The 17,435-nt window shown below is 41.0% G+C and overlaps 2 protein-coding genes across 4 annotated transcripts in view; one reads left to right on the top strand and one right to left on the bottom strand.

Moving 5' to 3' along the window:
• Nucleotides 1–10,900, top strand: part of Scgalpha (sarcoglycan alpha) — a 53,012-nt gene extending 42,112 nt beyond the window's left edge. For 2 of the 3 annotated variants that reach the window (XM_075877119.1, XM_037426969.2), the window contains one exon: nt 1,339–10,900. In XM_075877119.1, the coding sequence (XP_075733234.1) occupies nt 1,339–1,411 (73 nt within the window). In that variant the 3' untranslated portion in view covers nt 1,412–10,900. The remainder of the gene's footprint in view (nt 1–1,338) is intronic. The other variant, XR_005110377.2, reaches the window with a different exon arrangement.
• The window catches only part of LOC119176666 (astakine), a 34,766-nt gene continuing 28,226 nt past the window's right edge, over nt 10,896–17,435 (bottom strand). Inside the window, exon 4 of the mRNA XM_037428023.2 lies at nt 10,896–16,647. Within this exon, the coding sequence (XP_037283920.2) occupies nt 16,391–16,647 (257 nt within the window). The 3' untranslated portion in view covers nt 10,896–16,390. The remainder of the gene's footprint in view (nt 16,648–17,435) is intronic.

The raw sequence follows: 17,435 nt of genomic DNA, 5'->3' as shown, positions 1-17,435 counted from the left end.
TGCCATCACACGAGCGCTACCAACAAGCTGTGCTACTGATGTCGCGGGCTTTCTCCTTCATGACGTTATTCTCCACCATGGAGCGCCGCGTCAACTGCTGACCGACCGTGGTCGTTCATTTCTCTCCAAGGTCGTGGACGACATTCTTCACTCGTGTTCCACACGTCATAAACTCACCACTGCCTACCACCTGTGAACAAATGGACTCACTGAGTGCCTTAACCGCACACTGACGACGATGCTATCCATGTACGTCTCCGCAGATCAATCATCATGATTGGGATGCCACTTTGCCTTACGTGACGTTTGCTTACAACTCGTCACGACATGACACCGCTGGCTTTTCTCCCTTCTATCTCTTGTACGGCCGTCACCCCACTTTGCCTTTTGACACTCTTCTGCTGTAGCATAGTGACACTCCTACCGAGTACGCTCGCAATGCAACTACTCGGGCTTGAGCAGCCCGTCAGATTGCCCGGGATCGCCATCCTGCCTCGCAGCTATCTCGGAAGGATCGCTACGACAGCCGTCACAGAGCTGTCTCTTACTCCCCAGGATCGTTGGTCTTGTTCTGGACTCCCTCCCGTCACGTTGGCCTGTCCTCAAAGTTCCTCGCTCGCTACAACGGGCCTTACAAAGTCTTGTGCCAACTAACCGAGGTCACCTATGAGATTGCCCCCTTGGACGCTCCATCCTCATCGTCTCTGCCGTTCGCTGATATTGTACACGTCTCCAACCTTAAGCCGTACTTGTCTGCGCAGGATCGACGCTTTCTTAAGCGCCGAGACGGCGCTTTCAGCGGGGGCAGCTATATGATACAAGTCATCGTTAACATCAACAAATGCCTCATAAATGCGACGAAGATGATGATTGAACAAAAGCTCGTGTTGTTGCTGCCACTCCGCTTTCTTGGTTCAAAGACACTGTGTACTCCGTGTAGAATCTGTAAATATATTTCTACCCTCTGCCTACATGCACCCCGTGACATGTTACAGGTTAACAGTGGGTACTCGCTTCTTCGCAAAATCATGAGTAATGGTATAGTGGGTGCTTCCATACTTACCAAAATTATGATAATTGATGGCATAGTGTGTACCTTGCAACTGTAAGTAGTGGTTACCCCAAGAGAATTTACAACAGCCTCTAGAAAGGCTGCTCCTGATTTTGCGGTGACAGTGCTGCATGTAACGCTGAAGCCTTGCATGTTTGTTTATGATTATTATTTTTGCAGATGTCCAGGACTCTTTGAAAAGGTCTTAATATCATTCAGAAGATAACAGGCTTGACTTGAGACTTCTTTTGATAGAGGAGTACATTTTCGCTGGGTTCTTCATGCAGGTCTCGGCAAGGAACACTCAAGCTTCGGGCACTCCCTCCACCACCATATTCTGCAGCTCAGAGTGATGCCTGATTCTGGAGACCAGTAGGGTAGGAACCCGAGGAAACCTGGTTCGGTGTTTTCCCAGCTAATCTTCTTTAGCCAAAGCCGTTAGCAAACTTAAGACATTCATCTTAGCTTTGACTGCACGTAGCTGTGTCTTTGGTACAAGTCGTTCACTGTCTGTTGACACCTGGTGAGCTTCCATGGCAAGAAAGAAATGTATAGGTATGTCCGATTTCTTACAACTCCAAATTTTCTTGTCTCGTGTGTGTGTCAGCTTCAGCATGATAGAAAGGTACGTTGGGCTAGTTGGTAATATAGCATTGACACATTTGCACAGCACTACATGAACGAGAACTGATGACAGGACACAATACATGTACTGTGTGCAATAGAACACAGTGCCTGTGTGTTGTCCTCTCATCTGTTTTCAATCATTTCGCGCTGTGAAAAAATGTGGAAGCTTTAGCATACTGATGCTTAAAGCTGCATTATGTTATACCTTACATTTCTTTCATCTAAGTTTTTAGCCCAGCTGTTAATCTTTTTCCTGCTTGATTATATCCGTGTTATTAATTTCCCGCTGTGAAAAAGAAGGCAAATCATGTTGCCACAAGGTTTGTCAGTGCAATATTAAACCCATTTTTTTCCCTCTAGCTATAATATTTGGATTTTCTGTGAAATTATATGCAGTGTATATTATATATTCATGGATGTAGCACAAGACATCGAGCAATTAACACTAATGAACACAAAAGTAGCCGGGTTTTTCAGTTTCTTACCATCACATACTATCTTATGTCAGGTAGTAGTTATAAGAAGGGCTACCTTATCGAAATGTTTTCTATGCATGCATGCAAATTTTTGCTGGCTTGAATAAGAATGTACAAATTATTGCAATATACTTCACACTTCACAGAAGGAAAGCTGTGGAACTATGTCGAGGGTAGATTGTGCCCAGTTGTTACCACAGACGAAAGCTCATTTATGCATGTTAACACATTTGTTGACAACAGTCTTGTAATATTTAGTGTAAGGAGAGCACATTAAAGTGAGTAAGCAATAATGCTTGAGCCCACACTAATTGGACTTCCACTGTTGTAGAGAAGGAAAAAGAAGTATGAGCTTTTCGGTATGGGTGGTACCTCTGCTACAAAAATAAGACCCGTACTTTTTTAGGTTATCGTTAGGCTTTTTTTTTTTTACAAAACGAAAATGTCAAGGCCAAAGAATTGTTGTTTCAGTAGCTTAGTTGATGTTATTCGAAGAAATATTTAAAACCCTGGCACTAGTACTCATATCACTTTTTAGTCGTTCACCACCAAAGCATGACAGATACAGTTACCAATTACAGCTGGAGATCCACTGAAATCGTATTCTGTGAATTTCTAAAGCTGTGAAATTGTGTGGAGGCCTGCATACTCTTGTATTTATTTATTTATTTATTTATTATAGACCTGTACACATGCTTGTGTGTCCTCCTTATTTCGGTACCCATTAGCTGTTTACATTAACATGTTATCACATTAGGGCTTCTATAGTTGCCAAGCCAGTTAATTTCTTAAAGGAGCACTGACATCAAATTTACTCATGTCAAGATTTTTGTCTCAACGAGTAGCTGTCGACCCCCTAGTAGCAATTCGCGACCTAAATTGCATCTGGGGTACGAATGAATATCTGTAATATTGATTAATATATCCGCTATCGAACATGGTTCAGAATGGGTCGAAAGCCCGTCATATTGTAGTGCTGTCAGCGCTACCTCGCAGCCACATCGAGGCCACTGCACAGCTGATGCTGCTTTCACAAAAAATGGTGACGTCACGCACACTGGCATTTTATCTGCTAGGAGCGCACGTGCAGTCAGTCCAGCTGTGTCTCTGATGATGTAGACTAAAGCCCCTCTATACGTTTTTCGCAGGCTAGGTTAAGTAGCGCCAGCTCATTCTTCCCCTCTTCCTTTAGTCCCGGCCTCGAGAAAAGGCCTTGTACTGCCAGTGAAACCCAACTCGTTCGCCAACACAGGATTTACCCTGTAGCAGGTCGGCGCAAAGTGAAGCAAGCAAATGCGGTTGTTCTTATTAGGCGTCCAGTCCCTCTGTTCATCGGCGCTTACGAAGTTAACTCACTGGCTGTGTTGAGGTTCGTGGCTTGGAAAAGCATGAAACGCCATGCGATTTCCGCTTTTTCCGCGCCTCGATGTGCAGGTTATCACTGTGCAGCGGTGCACATGTCAAATCAGTCCATGCGACACGATGAATCACTTGTACACTTCAACACAGCAAGGAGAGCCATTAGTGAGGGCATGGCCAGGAGTCGGCTTCAAACACACTCAGATCGTCGACGTCATTGTTACTGCGTATCGTCACTCAGGATGGTATTTGTCGAATGTATCACACCGAACACGTAGCACTAGTATCGATGTCGCAGGGCAGTCTACTTTCCATTTTTTTCTTTATCTTTTTTACACTGTTTGACATAAAATTAAAATAACTTCCACGCGACAATTGCCATTCAAATTTAGCCAAGAAGACCTATGCATACCAAGCCATCGAATGATGGGCACATCTCGATCTTGAAATTTGATGTCGGAGCTTCTTTAATACTGATGACTATGCAGTATCATTTAATCTAATGGTAATTTGTAATTTATGATGGTAATTTTGTAACGTTTCTGCCAGCTTTTAAAAGGTGAAATTCTGCACAGGGGTTCTTGGCATTTACTTTACCATGAACTCTGGTTTTCACATGGGCCCAAATTTCATTGCTGCTGACCTTTTAAACATTTGCTATAAGTGGCAAGAATGCAAACTGAAAGAAAATGTAGTAGGATAAACATGTAGCTTGAAATTTCTCCTGCATATTGGGGGTCAGAATTGTATCAAGGGGCTTCCGCTTCTTTCACGCAATGCAAATATGTGGGACATATAACAAACACAATGGAAAAGTAAATGTAGGCGTAATTTCGAGCCAAAGGTAGGCCTACCCATGGCTGTAAAACATGTCCGAAAGTGACGCACGTACATTTGCAGATACATTGATGCTGGTCAGCATTCGAATTCACAAATAGAGAATCTCTTATTCTTTTCATGCTCTGTGAATTTGTAAACCTAGGTAGTTAACCCTTTCAGACGCCACCTATAAAGAACAGTCTGTAATTGCATCAAATTCTACATGATTCCAAGGCCGTCTATATTCTATTTGCAATAGCAATAATTTTATAGTAGATTTATTTATGCATTTTTGTCAGTTAATTGAAATTAAGCTTCTATTAACTATCTACTTATTTATTTAATTATTTATTTATTTATTTAGGTACCCTCAGGGCCAGAGGCATTAGAGAGGGGAGTGGGTTACAATAGTTACAAACATAATATAGAACAGAGCAAAAAAAAAGTATAAACACAACAAAACCAGGAAAATGCAATGTACTTCAGTGTTATACGTTATACAATATTAGCTAAAGCAGTTTTAAAAAGTTGGTGGTCCGAGATTGTTGCCGTCAGTGCGGGTAGGTGGTTTCATTCCTGTGATGTACGCGGTATGAATGACTGGGAAAAGGAGTTAGTTTTGCAGGACGGCAAGCCGACTTTATGGACATGATTTATGCGAGCTGAAATGTACCGAGGAGGCAGAATGAGTTCGTTTCGTAGCTGGCTGTGATAGAAAAGCTTATGGAAAAGACAGAGGCGAAGGATTTTCCTACGAGATGATAAGGAAGGTAATTTGAGGCTGTATTTCATAGTGCTTATGCTGGCAGTCCGGTTGTAGTTAGAGAGTATAAAACGAACAGAGTTATTTTAAACCATTTCAAGTGAGTGTATTAGATTTTCTTGGTTAGGATCCCAAACTGATGCAGCATACTGCAGTTTGGAGCGGATAAGCGTCTTGTAGAGAGTTAGTTTTAGTGTTGAAGGAGCCTGTGAGAAATTTCGACGTACGTAGCCGAGCATGCGATTAGCGTTATTAATTACGTACGTGGTATGCACGGACCAAGTGAGGTCGGTAGTAATATGTATTCCGAGATATTTGTAAGTGCTGACAGATTCCAGTGGAGCATCGTTCAGATAGTAAGTGGGCAATATACGGTTAATTCTAGATACGCAAAGGAACTTGCATTTGTTAGTGTTGAGTTCCATTACCCATGTTTTACACCACACAGAAATAGCGTTAAGATCAGATTGAAGGGTTAATACGTCATTGTCATTAGATATTTCACGAAAGAGGACGCAGTCATCGGCAAACAAGTGAATGTGAGAAGTAACAGATAAAGGTAAGTCATTAATGTAAATAAGAAAAAGCAGGGGAGCCAGGACAGATCCTTGAGGGACTCCAGAAGAGACGTTCGTTTGGGGTGAGACGTTATCGTTAGCTAAAACAAACTGAGCGCGGTTAGAAAGGAAACATTCAAGCCAAAATAAAAGTTTCGGATAAAGATTAGGATTTTGTAGTTTGTGAAGTAACAACTTGTGACATACTTTATCGAAAGCTTTGGAAAAGTCTAAAAATATGCAATCAGCGATGGATGAGTGATCAAGAATGATGTTTAATCCATCAGTGAAAGATGCAAGTTGAGTCTCGCATGAATAGTTTTTTCTGAAACCGTATTGACACTTGGAAAAAAACGAGTTAGATTCGAGAAAACCTGCCAGTTTGGAATATAATATGTGTTCTAGTATTTTACAAGGTATGTTGGTTAGCGAGATAGGCTGGTAGTTACACGGTAAATGTTTGTTACCAGTTTTAAACAGTGCAGTTATCTTTCCAATCTTAAAGTCGACGAGGAGACAGCCTTCATGAAGCGATTGTTCGAATATCTTCGTTAGTATGATTGAACAATAAGAGCTGGTGTTTTTCAAAAATTTAGGACTGATCGTATCACACCCAGGAGACGAGAAAGGCTTTAAGGACACTTTCAACACCAATGTAGTCAATAATAATAGGAGGCATGGGTGGGTAGTAGTCACAATGGGGGGTGGTCGGAACAGGGGCGTCTGTAGTTGCCGAGAAATTTCTGGAAAAGGCATAATTAAGGGCTTCTGCACACAAATGGGGGGGAATGGTGTTTCCAGCACTGTCAATCAAGGTTAACATTTCGCTATCTTTGGGGTTAATAACGTGCCAAAATTTCTTAGGATCCGTTAGTAACATATTCGGAAGCGTGGTGTTAAAATAGCAATATTTTGCATTTTTTAGTGCGGTGGTGTACTCTTGGGAGGCTTTTTTGTAATCGTCCCATCGAAAGATGCAGGAGGATTTTTTCACGGCCTTGTAAATACGATGCTTTTTGTTTAGGAGACGCTTAATCTGTATATTGAACCATGGTGCATTTTGGTTGGATGTGATAGCGCGAACAGGAATGTGTTTAGTTGTTAGTTGTTTCACCTTATCTACAAAAATGTCCCAGTTAGTTTGAGCACTACGACTATCAAACGTGGAGAGGAAACTATCTAGAAATGTGCAAAGTTCATTATTAATGGAGACAAAATCGGCTTTACCGTAGTCATGAATTGTTTTAACCGTTTTACACGCTTGGGACAGGATGCGTTGATGTTGAACGATAGCAGAGTATGATCGCTTAAACCTGGCAGATGGGTAATGTTCGAAACAAAATCGGAGTGGGACGAAAGCACAAGGTCTAGTGTGTTAGCTACCGACGCAGTAGTTCTGGTAGGTTGCTTTACTAATTGTGACAAGGAAAAAACAGAGCACAAATTTAAGAAATCATTAGCGAATGTGGAAAAGGGGCTGATGGTATGTGGTTCAGTTGCTCAGGAAATGTTTGGAATATTAAAATCGCCTATTAGAAGCAAAGGAGCCGACAGGTGGCGAGACTTAACAATGTTGATAGCGTCGTGCAGTTCGTTGATAAAGGACAGGGATGATGCAGGAGGACGATAGCATACACCGACAACTTTTCGATGGGAGAATTGGATAATGGCCCATACTATCTCCAGATCTGAAGAAACATGAACACACTGTGATGGTAGGGTTTTCGTAATAGCCAGCAATACGCCGCCCCCTTGGCGTGCTGTTCGATCACATCGGTAAAAAGAAAAAGAATGAGCACAGTCGAGTAATTCGTAGTCAAGAATATCTGGATGCAGCCAGGTCTCTGTTAGTGCTACGATATCAGCATTAGTTGTAGTAACGGCAAAATGAAGATTATCGCGTTTTTTAAAAATGCTACGAATGTTGGCGTAAAGAAATGATACGCGATTTAGTTTCCTTCCACTGCCCCTCAGTTTTTCCTAGCTTTCATTGCTCGGCACGGTGTGGTTTTGGGGGTTATGGGGCAGGCGTTGTAGGTGCTCTGTTACGCGATTAGTTGAGGGGTCGAAGAAGTATTGTTTTTTGTTCATAATCAGCTTGTTGTGCCGGAGTTGGAAGAGTGCTTCGTTTGACTGACTTTTCGCGAAGGCCGCAAGTTCATTTCGAGCATGGCGTGTCGCCGGCGAAAAATCTTCGTTCACAGAAATGTCCTTTTCTTTAAGTTTTTTGCGTGCGCAGAGTATTTTGTCTTTTGTTTTGAAATTGGCAAATTTTACGATAATGGGGCGATGTCTACCTGGGCGAAATGCTCCCAAACGGTGAGCCCGCTCAATGTCGTTTGCGGATAGCAGATCAATTACGCCTGTCAAAACTTCTCTGATGCGGACCTTAGATTCGTTCCAAGTTTCTTTGCAGTCGGGTATGGCATGAAACAGGAGGTTATTGCGGCGCGACCGGTCATCTTGTTCGTCAAGACGTGATTGCAAGGATTGAAGACCTTGCAGTACATTACATATTACTGTTTCTGTGGCCAAAATTAACTTATCCTGAAGACATTCATGTTTGCTTCTTGCATATATACAATCAAATCTCAAACTAGAAATATAGTGCAAATTAGTTTCTCATTTTGTTGATATTGAGAAAAAAAAAATATATATTTCGAGGTGGCTCCAGGGAAGCGTCAAGTCGAACGACTCGTCGACTATGGTAGTGCTTTCGGAAAAGTTATTACGTGCAACAGTACGATCAAAACTAAAGTTAAATGAAGACAAGTTTATTAAGGAGGAGGTTCATTTCATCTAAACCTCATGGTATCTTCCCCTTTTTTAGCCCCTAATTGGCACAACTAGCAAAAACAAGTGATGCACACAATTGTGTACAAAGCATCTGAAAGGGTTAAGCTGTTTGCCCCTTTTCACAACCTTAGTTGAACACTTTGCTATTTCTGTAGCTGTGCTTCCAAGTTAGACTTGCACCAGGCAATGATCTGATGCTGAGGGCGTCATAACTGAATAAACAACTGTTAATTGGGGGGATAGGAAAGTTCTTTGTTTCTCACATACCTCAAAGTGACATTGGAATATCTCATTGTGCTGTTGCTTGTGGATAAACACAGCTTCCAAGTTAGACTTGCACCAGGCAATGATCTGATGCTGAGGGCGTCATAACTGAATGAACAACTGTTAATTGGGGGGATAGGAAAGTTCTTTGTTTCTCACATACCTCAAAGTGACATTGGAATATCTCATTGTGCTGTTGCTTGTGGATAAACACAGTATATGTTGATCAATGTGAAGTTGTGCTGTTGGATTTGAACATCAATCACGAGATGCGTAGTGTTACCAAGTTTTGCATGGATACCTTCCTCGAGTGATATCACCAGCCATTTTCAGTATTACCCAAGATGTAACCAATGTAGTACTTTCTATGCGTGCATATCTATACATATTCATTTTATTTTTTGTGCTTTTGATACTATATCTTGCGAGATATCTTTTTACTATAATGTATTTGCACATTATTTCACTTTGCGAGATATCTTTTTACTATAATGCATTTGCACATTATTTCACTTCCTGCTCTGTTGTTCTTTTGCAATTTCTTCGCAGAAAGCGAGTATAAAAGTCTCAATACAGTATTTAGACACGATTTCTCATGTGCACATTAAGAATGACGTGGCGTATCTTGATTTTCACATTATCTATCTCCTGGCTTTCGGTGTTACTTATATAATTGCTCCTTTTTCAGGCTGCAACAACAAAAAAAATGTGCTACTCTCCAAGAGACATTGACTTCTTTATCATTTCGCTCCCAAGAGAACTGTAAATATTCTCCTAAATTAAGGATTATGGCTATGTGCTTGCAGTAAATTACATATTACTGTTTCTGTGGCTAAAATTAACTTGCTTGTGCTTTAGGAATGAAACAAGCTAGTTTTCCCCCGTGCATTTGCTTTACTTATTAGTTTCATTGAAATAAATGTCTGCGAGAGTTATTGATTGCATTTAGTAAACTAGATCTAAACTTTGGGGCTGTAGCTTATCGAATTTTATACGTTTCTAGGTAGTAGTTTGGTCCAACGATCTCTGCATGATGCCATTATAGTGGCTATTGCATTACTACTTAGCTATGGTGCAGAAAGTTAAGTTAGCTTGTACACACTCTACTATTTTGTTTACAGGAAAAGGATTCTTTAAAAAAAGGATATACCCACAATATGTTGGCAATGGAATGGATTATGATAGACAGGAAGAGAGCAGAGTCTACTACAAAACAGAGATAACTGCCATTTAGGGGAAAAAAAGTGGTCCATGTACAGGTCATATAATATTATATCAAAAGGCAGATAAACTGATGGCCAGTTAGAACAAGGAGATGGGGAAACATGGCAGCGGGTTAGGCAAGGTGATGAAATTAAGAAATGTGCAAGTTGGACATTGAATCAACTTGTCCAAGATAGGGTAAATTGGAGGTCATTGAGAGAGAGAGAGAGGCCTTTGTTCCTGCAGTGGACATAAAGTTGGTGGATGTTGATGATGAATGAACTGGCACTATCTGTAGCCCAACTGTTCTGTTTGGCAGCATGCATACTATGAAGTTTTTGCTGTTGATTTGTGTTGCAGAATTATACATGAATGTCACAGTTCAAATTAAGTGTTGACAGGCAAGCGTGCTGCTGTGCTAATGCATGTCTACAGTCATAAATGCCAAAGGACCACCTCTTGGTGAAAGTGCAAGAATTGAGGGGGTTGAAAGATTCTACAGTCGCGGCCACTGTTAGAGGGAACACTGCATGCGTGGCCGCTTCCTTCGGGCCACCAAGCGGGCGCCGCATGAAGCATTGCGGTGCAAGTGCTATCAGCACCAAATGCGGAGTTAGCTGTGCGTCATCTGCTACGGTGTCTCCCACTTCACACGCGCTATGTTTCGATGCTCAAGGCAAAGTGGGAGGCACCGTAGCAGACGAGTTGCAGCTAACTCCGCCTGCGGTGTTGATTGCACTTGCGCCTCAATGGTTTGCCTGCACCCGCCGTGCCGCTACGCGGAGCGCCGCGGTCACCCGCTACGTGTTCACTACGCAGCATCTCTTTGTGCATTTGTACTTCAGAGCAGAGGTTGTGTAAACATGAAGCACTGCAGTGTGCATTCTTGTGGCACACAGAAACTTATTCTTACTTTGGACGAGCTTGGACTGTCTCCGAGAGGGTGTTTGCAATTTCAACGAAATAAAGGTGTCGTAGCATTTGTTTTGTGTGGTGCAGAAATTTTTATTGCAGAAGAACAGCATACACAATTGAACACTAGGCACAAGTTACTTCAACCAGTGTTCCTAAAGATTTGATAACTTGCAGCAGTCTTGATTACTTATTAGAAAGTAATGTGCTGTTTTTGAGGGTATGGGGGTGGACTCCGTGTATCAAAGTGACTGGCATGAGCTTCTGCTCCCAGGCAATGTTCTTTAAAGGGACAAGCCTGGTTTCACCCTGAAAAATGCCACTATCTTAAAATCATGCGCTCTTTGGGACACACATCAAATAAATACAAAAACACGGACATGATATTTACAAACATTCATAAGATAAACATGTAAACAACTTCAGATTTTTTTCATGCATACTCAAAGATTTGAAACATGCAGCACACTCGGAACACGAAGTATGGTCATAGTAAAACACTTGAATTGTCAAGTTATGCACTTGATTCATGAAAGTGTCTGTTGATGTGGAATGATGAGTAATCTTGGCTACATATGACTTCTCTCGTCACAAATGGCACGTACAATACAAAAGTGAAATGTTTTACAGTCGAACCCCTTTATAAGAGACACTGATATAAGAGAGAGCAGTGTGCATGCAGTAAAATATGTGTTGCTAAGAAAATGCATACGAGGCACCTTGGTTATAAGAGACAAATAAGTATAAAAGATTAGTGTGCATAAAGTAAAATATGAGTGCACTAGAAAATGCCTACGAGGCACCTTGGTTATAAGAGACAAATAGGTATAAAAGACCAGTGTGCATAAAGTAAAATATGAGTGCATTAGAAAATGCCTACGAGGCACCTTGGTTATAAGAAACACCCGTTTGCATACAGTAAAATACTAGTTGATAAGAAAATGCATATGAGGTAGCTTGGTTATAAGAGACAAATGGGTATAAGAGAGAGCAGTGTGCATGCAGTAAAATATGTGTTGCTAAGAAAATGCATACGAGGCACCTTGGTTATAAGAGACAAATAAGTATAAAAGACCAGTGTGCATAAAGTAAAATATGAGTGCATTAGAAAATGTCTACGAGGCACCTTGGTTATAAGAGACAAATAGGTATAAAAGACCAGTGTGCACAAAGTAAAATATGAGTGCATTAGAAAATGTCTACGAGGCACCTTGGTTATAAGAGACAAATAGGTATAAAAGACCAGTGTGCATAAAGTAAAATATGAGTGCATTACAAAATGCCTACGAGGCACCTTGGTTATAAGAGAAAGCAGTGTGCATGCAGTAAAATATGTGTTGCTATGAAATGCTTATGAGGCACCTTGGTTATAAGAGACAAATTAGTATAAAAGACCAGTGTGCATAAAGTAAAATATGAGTGCATTAGAAAATGCCTACGAGGCACCTTGGTTATAAGAGACAAATAGGTATAAAAGACCAGTGTGCATAAAGTAAAATATGAGTGCATTAGAAAATGCCTACGAGGCACCTTGGTTATAAGAGACAAATGGGTATAAAAGACCAGTGTGCATAAAGTAAAATATGAGTGCATTAGAAAATGCCTACGAGGCACCTTGGTTATAAGAGACAAATTAGTATAAAAGACCAGTGTGCATAAAGTAAAATATGAGTGCATTAGAAAATGCCTATGAGGCACCTTGGTTATAAGAGACAAATTAGTATAAAAGACCAGTGTGCATAAAGTAAAATACGAGTGCATTAGAAAATGCATACGAGGCGCCTTGGTTATAAGAGACAAATTAGTATAAAAGACCAGTGTGCATAAAGTAAAATATGAGTGCATTAGAAAATGCCTACGAGGCACCTTGGTTATAAGAAATACCCGTTTGCATACAGTAAAATACTAGTTGATAAGAAAATGCATATGAGGTAGCTTGGTTAAAAGAGACAAATGGGTATAAGAGAGAGCAGTGTGCATGCAGTAAAATATGTGTTGCTAAGAAAATGCATATGAAGCATCTTGGTTATGAGACAAATTAATATAAAAGGCCAGTGTGCATAAAGTAAAATATGAGTGCATTAGAAAATGCCTACAAGGCACCTTGGTTATAAGAGACAAATTAGTATAAAAGGCCAGTGTGCATAAAGTAAAATATGAGTGCATTAGAAAATGCCTACGAGAGGCACCTTGGTTATAAGAGACACCAGTTTGCATACAGTAAAATACTAGTTGATAAGAAAATGCATATGAGGTAGCTTGGTTATAAGAGACAAATGGGTATAAGAGAGAGCAGTGTGCATGCAGTAAAATATGTGTTGCTAAGAAAATGCATACGAAGCACCTTGGTTATGAGAGACAAATTAGTATAAAAGACCAGTGTGCATAAAGTAAAGTATGAGTGCATTAGAAAATGCCTACGAAGCACCTTGGTTATAAGATACAAGTTAGTATAAAAGACCAGTGTGCATAAAGTAAAATACGAGTGCATTAGAAAATGCCTACGAGGCACCTTGGTTATAAGAGACAAATTAGTATAAAAGACCTGTGTGCACAAAGTAAAATATGAGTGCATTAGAAAATGCCTACGAGGCACCTTGGTTATAAGAGAAATGTGTATAAGAGAGAGCAGTGTGCATGCATTAAAATATGTGTTGCTATGAAATGCTTATGAGGCACCTTGGTTATAAGAGACAAATTGGTATAAAAGACCAGTGTGCATACAGTAAAATATGAGTGCATTAGAAAATGCCTACGAGGCACCTTGGTTATAAGAAACACCAGTTTGCATACAGTAAAATGCTAGTTGATAAGAAAATGCATATGAGGGACCTTGATTATGAGATACAAATGGGTATAAGATACTAGTGTACATACAGTAATATACGGGTTGATAAGAAAATGCATACGAGGCACTTTTGGTTATAAGAGACAAATAGGTATAAGAGACAGCAGTGTGCATACAGTAAAATATGGGTTGATAAGAAAATGCATACGAGGCACCTGGGTTATAAGAGACATCGTATATAAAAGACAATGATTGCTGCACAGAGCATGCGCCCTATAAAGGGGTTTAATTGTACAAAATAAAACGTAGCATGATTTTGTATGCCTAAGGAGAGCAAAAACAATCTAGAGATCATTATGAGGCCTTCCTTTCCTCGAACAGAAGTTAGAAATCTTGCAGCAGCAATTCTCATGATGCGACGACCTGCACAAACTTTTTTTTTTCCATTTGAAATACACAAACAATAAAGGGATATAATGAAAGAATTAAAAAAAAATTCATTAGGCAAGTGGTCCCTTATGTGAAATAGAGTTTCACTACTGTAATGAAATCGGAAGTAAAAGATTTGAGGTAATATTTATTACAGCAAATTTAATGACTGTTCACCTAAAGCTCTATATATTCTGGTGATGAAAATGTAATATACTTCATTAAAGCAACTGTTTGAAGTAGCTTATTTAGGATAAATTCTGAATGTGTGCCCTGCTTGGCCACAGGCTTGATAGCAATTCGCTAGCGAGCATACCTTGAATAACCATGGCAACTAGATAATGACTGAGCAAAGAAAAATTTTATAATTTAGTATGGTTCATGTGCCATGTATTGGTACAACAGGCCAATATGTGGCTCACTATTAAAGTGGGCTGCTTCATAGAAATGTGCTGCATTGGGTGTCCTGTGTAGAGGCATCCCAAAAACTTAATCTTCATTAATTCATTTTACTATGCAATTCTAGTGTCTTCCAACATGCTGGCCTGCAGCACACGGTGACAAAACAGTACCAAGTTGAAGTACGACATCACCTACTGCATGTGTTAAGTATAAAGTGATGAAGTAGTTAGCACATGGATGAGTAAGAGAAGGCCTTGTCGAACATACTGGGCATTACAAATAATTAGCGTGGAAACAATACAAGGGATATTGCAGATCAATATTAGTCTCCTTTTCTACCGTATTGTTGCAAGGCAGCTGTACTATGGGAGGCCGTCGAAGTATGAAAGAAGATTGCTACAGAAACGAAAGAGCATGTTGTGTAATTAAACAACTATTTTTATCATTTTGTTTTTGTGAGCTTTCAAGTCTTCCTATACATACCAACAGTGTTCTGCTTTATGTAAATGTGTACCAATGCAACAGTTTATTCTGACCTCACTTGTCGTAATGGCTTGATGAACTTAGGGGTGTCTGGGTTTTAGGTGAAACATGCATGGTCTATCTGTACGCTCATGCTTACAGTTCCAAGTGTATTTGTGCTTTAGTCGGAATCAAAGTGTAGTTTTACTGAACATAGACCTCCTTTCTCAGAAATGGCCAGCAGTGGATTTTTCAAAAGTACTTGCCCAACCCGTGATCATATTGTGAAAATGGAAGATTTCCGTGCATTTTCTAGTGACCAAATAAAAAAGATTTAACTGCTTTATTATGCAGTAATACGTAAACAATTGCTTGCATTTGTAGCCCCAACGTATTTTTTCTATGGGCGCGAACATTTGTAGGCCCTAGAGCCATGATCGTCTGTAGGATTTTCTCTTGAGGGGGGGGGGGGGGTGCAAATTAGTGTTGCTTTGCAGATGGGGGAAGGAGAGAGCACTGCTGTAGCTTGGGTAGGGGCAAGTTCTGGTGAGGCTTGATTGGAGCTAGTGTCCCTTTTGAACTGTTCCCCAATGCCCATGTCTCAAGCTCGAATTTAGAAGTGACATGGCAAGAAATGCTCTGTGAAGCAAAACGCGACAGAGAAAATTAGGTTTGTTAGGTGATCAGTTTCACTTTGTTGTGCTGTTGGGGCAAGATAGTGGCTGGCACGCAATGCAATAGGCAGTACGCGATCTCTTGGACAATCTATATTGGGGGCATATCAATTACAGTGAAGGTACCCTGTCCTCCATCAGCCAGAGTATTGGATACAATAGCCCTGGAGTACCTGTTCGGTGTGTGGGATCCTAATGACATTCACTGTGCTAAACCTCCATAACTATGAAGTAAAGGACACATACACTGCAAGCAGTTTGCCACGTTGCAGCAAATTTTTGGCAAGCCATCAGGAAATCTTCCATAATACTCGCATGTTTGTCATTTGTCAAGGAAGCTACTGCTCTGTTATGTGTATGGTAGAAGCAGTTTAGCATGGTTCATTCATTATTCACAACAATACCCGAGTGTAAATGTTGAGATGTATACAAGCAGGTGCTATCCTGTTTCACTTGAGGAGAAGGTCGAGTCAAAGAGAAGCCTCACTGTTGATGATGAGCGTATGTGTCTGTGTGTTTGTGTCGCCTCTGGTGGTAGCAGGCCCGCACACAGGTGTGCGGGGGTGCCCTACACGAGAGGATGGGTTTTGTGCGTCCTATGCGGCACACAGCAACCCATGCTGTGGATCGGAAGAATATAAGGAAAGAAAGATGGGAACAAACTTGAACGTAACAGTGCAGGAATAAAAAGAGAAAAACTATGCATGCACATCACTCTGTAAAATATTTAGTGCAAACTTTCGGGAACATTCGCACAAACACTTGCACAAACACCCGAGTAACACACACGACACTCGGCACTCTGGCATCACTGGTATCCATGATAAATGCTGGCAAGGTCATTGCCAACATGGTTTCCCATTGTAGTTGGCTGGCACTGGGCTGCTGTGCATTGCAACCCACCCGCACACGGACAGAACAGCGTGTAAGTGTTGCTGTTCTGCTTCAGGGTGCCTCCATGGTATGGGTACCAGAACGTGCGATTTTGAGGCGCATTGTATGGTCGGCAGGTCTCTCCAATCTGGCCCAGCTTCATGCAGTGTGGAATACTGAAGCGCTGCATCCCTGCAGTGGATAGAGGCCTTGAGTCAATGTTTGTGCATACAGCAGTGATTGCAAAGTTCAATTTTGTAGGCACACACAAGAATGCTAAACTCACCCGTCTTGAGCCCATTTCTATTAAGTAGTTAGAACTGTTGAACAAGGTAAATTGAGCGCTACCGGTTATATACTATACACATCCCAAATATTCAAGTTGCTGGTCATATTAGACTGCAGGAGCCGCAGCAGCATATATTTCGAGGGCGTGGTTGTAGAACCTTTATCACTTTTGGCCGAGGCTTTGATAGGGTCTATTAAAGCGGTCCCCTTGCCAGCTAGGCACTGTTGAATATTTTGGTTACACAATTGTAAGATGGTGTCTCGGGTGCCTGTTGATGGAATACACTGATACACTGTCAAATTAGAAGTCTGCGACGAAAAAGCGAATAACTTTGAATGCAGGTGCGTAAAATCTTTTCGGGAAAAACAGCCAGTCGTTTGAAACAATTGTGGACCGCCTATTCTTTTCACATGAAGTGTGGGGCCTCAGTGGGTATATGTGATGCCTCTCCATTACCGACACACAGATGGAGCTGCTGCGACGGCCATGTGTTTGCAACACGTAAGAGAATTGAATGTTGAACGAGTTCATAAATGACTCGTAACAAATTTTTATCATTTGGGGCACGAAGACTGCCGCATTAGACTGAAGAACACACTTTAGGGAAAGTTGTCATCTGTCGTCTGCTCTACAGATGAATTGCTGTGCGCCGCATCTCTGAGGCAATGCTTTAGATCTTATGGTTCAAAGT

This window comes from Rhipicephalus microplus, chromosome X (genome assembly GCF_043290135.1).
Source record: "Rhipicephalus microplus isolate Deutch F79 chromosome X, USDA_Rmic, whole genome shotgun sequence".
NCBI classification, from domain to species: Eukaryota; Metazoa; Arthropoda; class Arachnida; order Ixodida; family Ixodidae; genus Rhipicephalus; species Rhipicephalus microplus.
The sequence above is the reverse complement of the archived record's forward strand: the minus strand, read 5'-3'. Positions and strand labels throughout refer to the sequence as shown.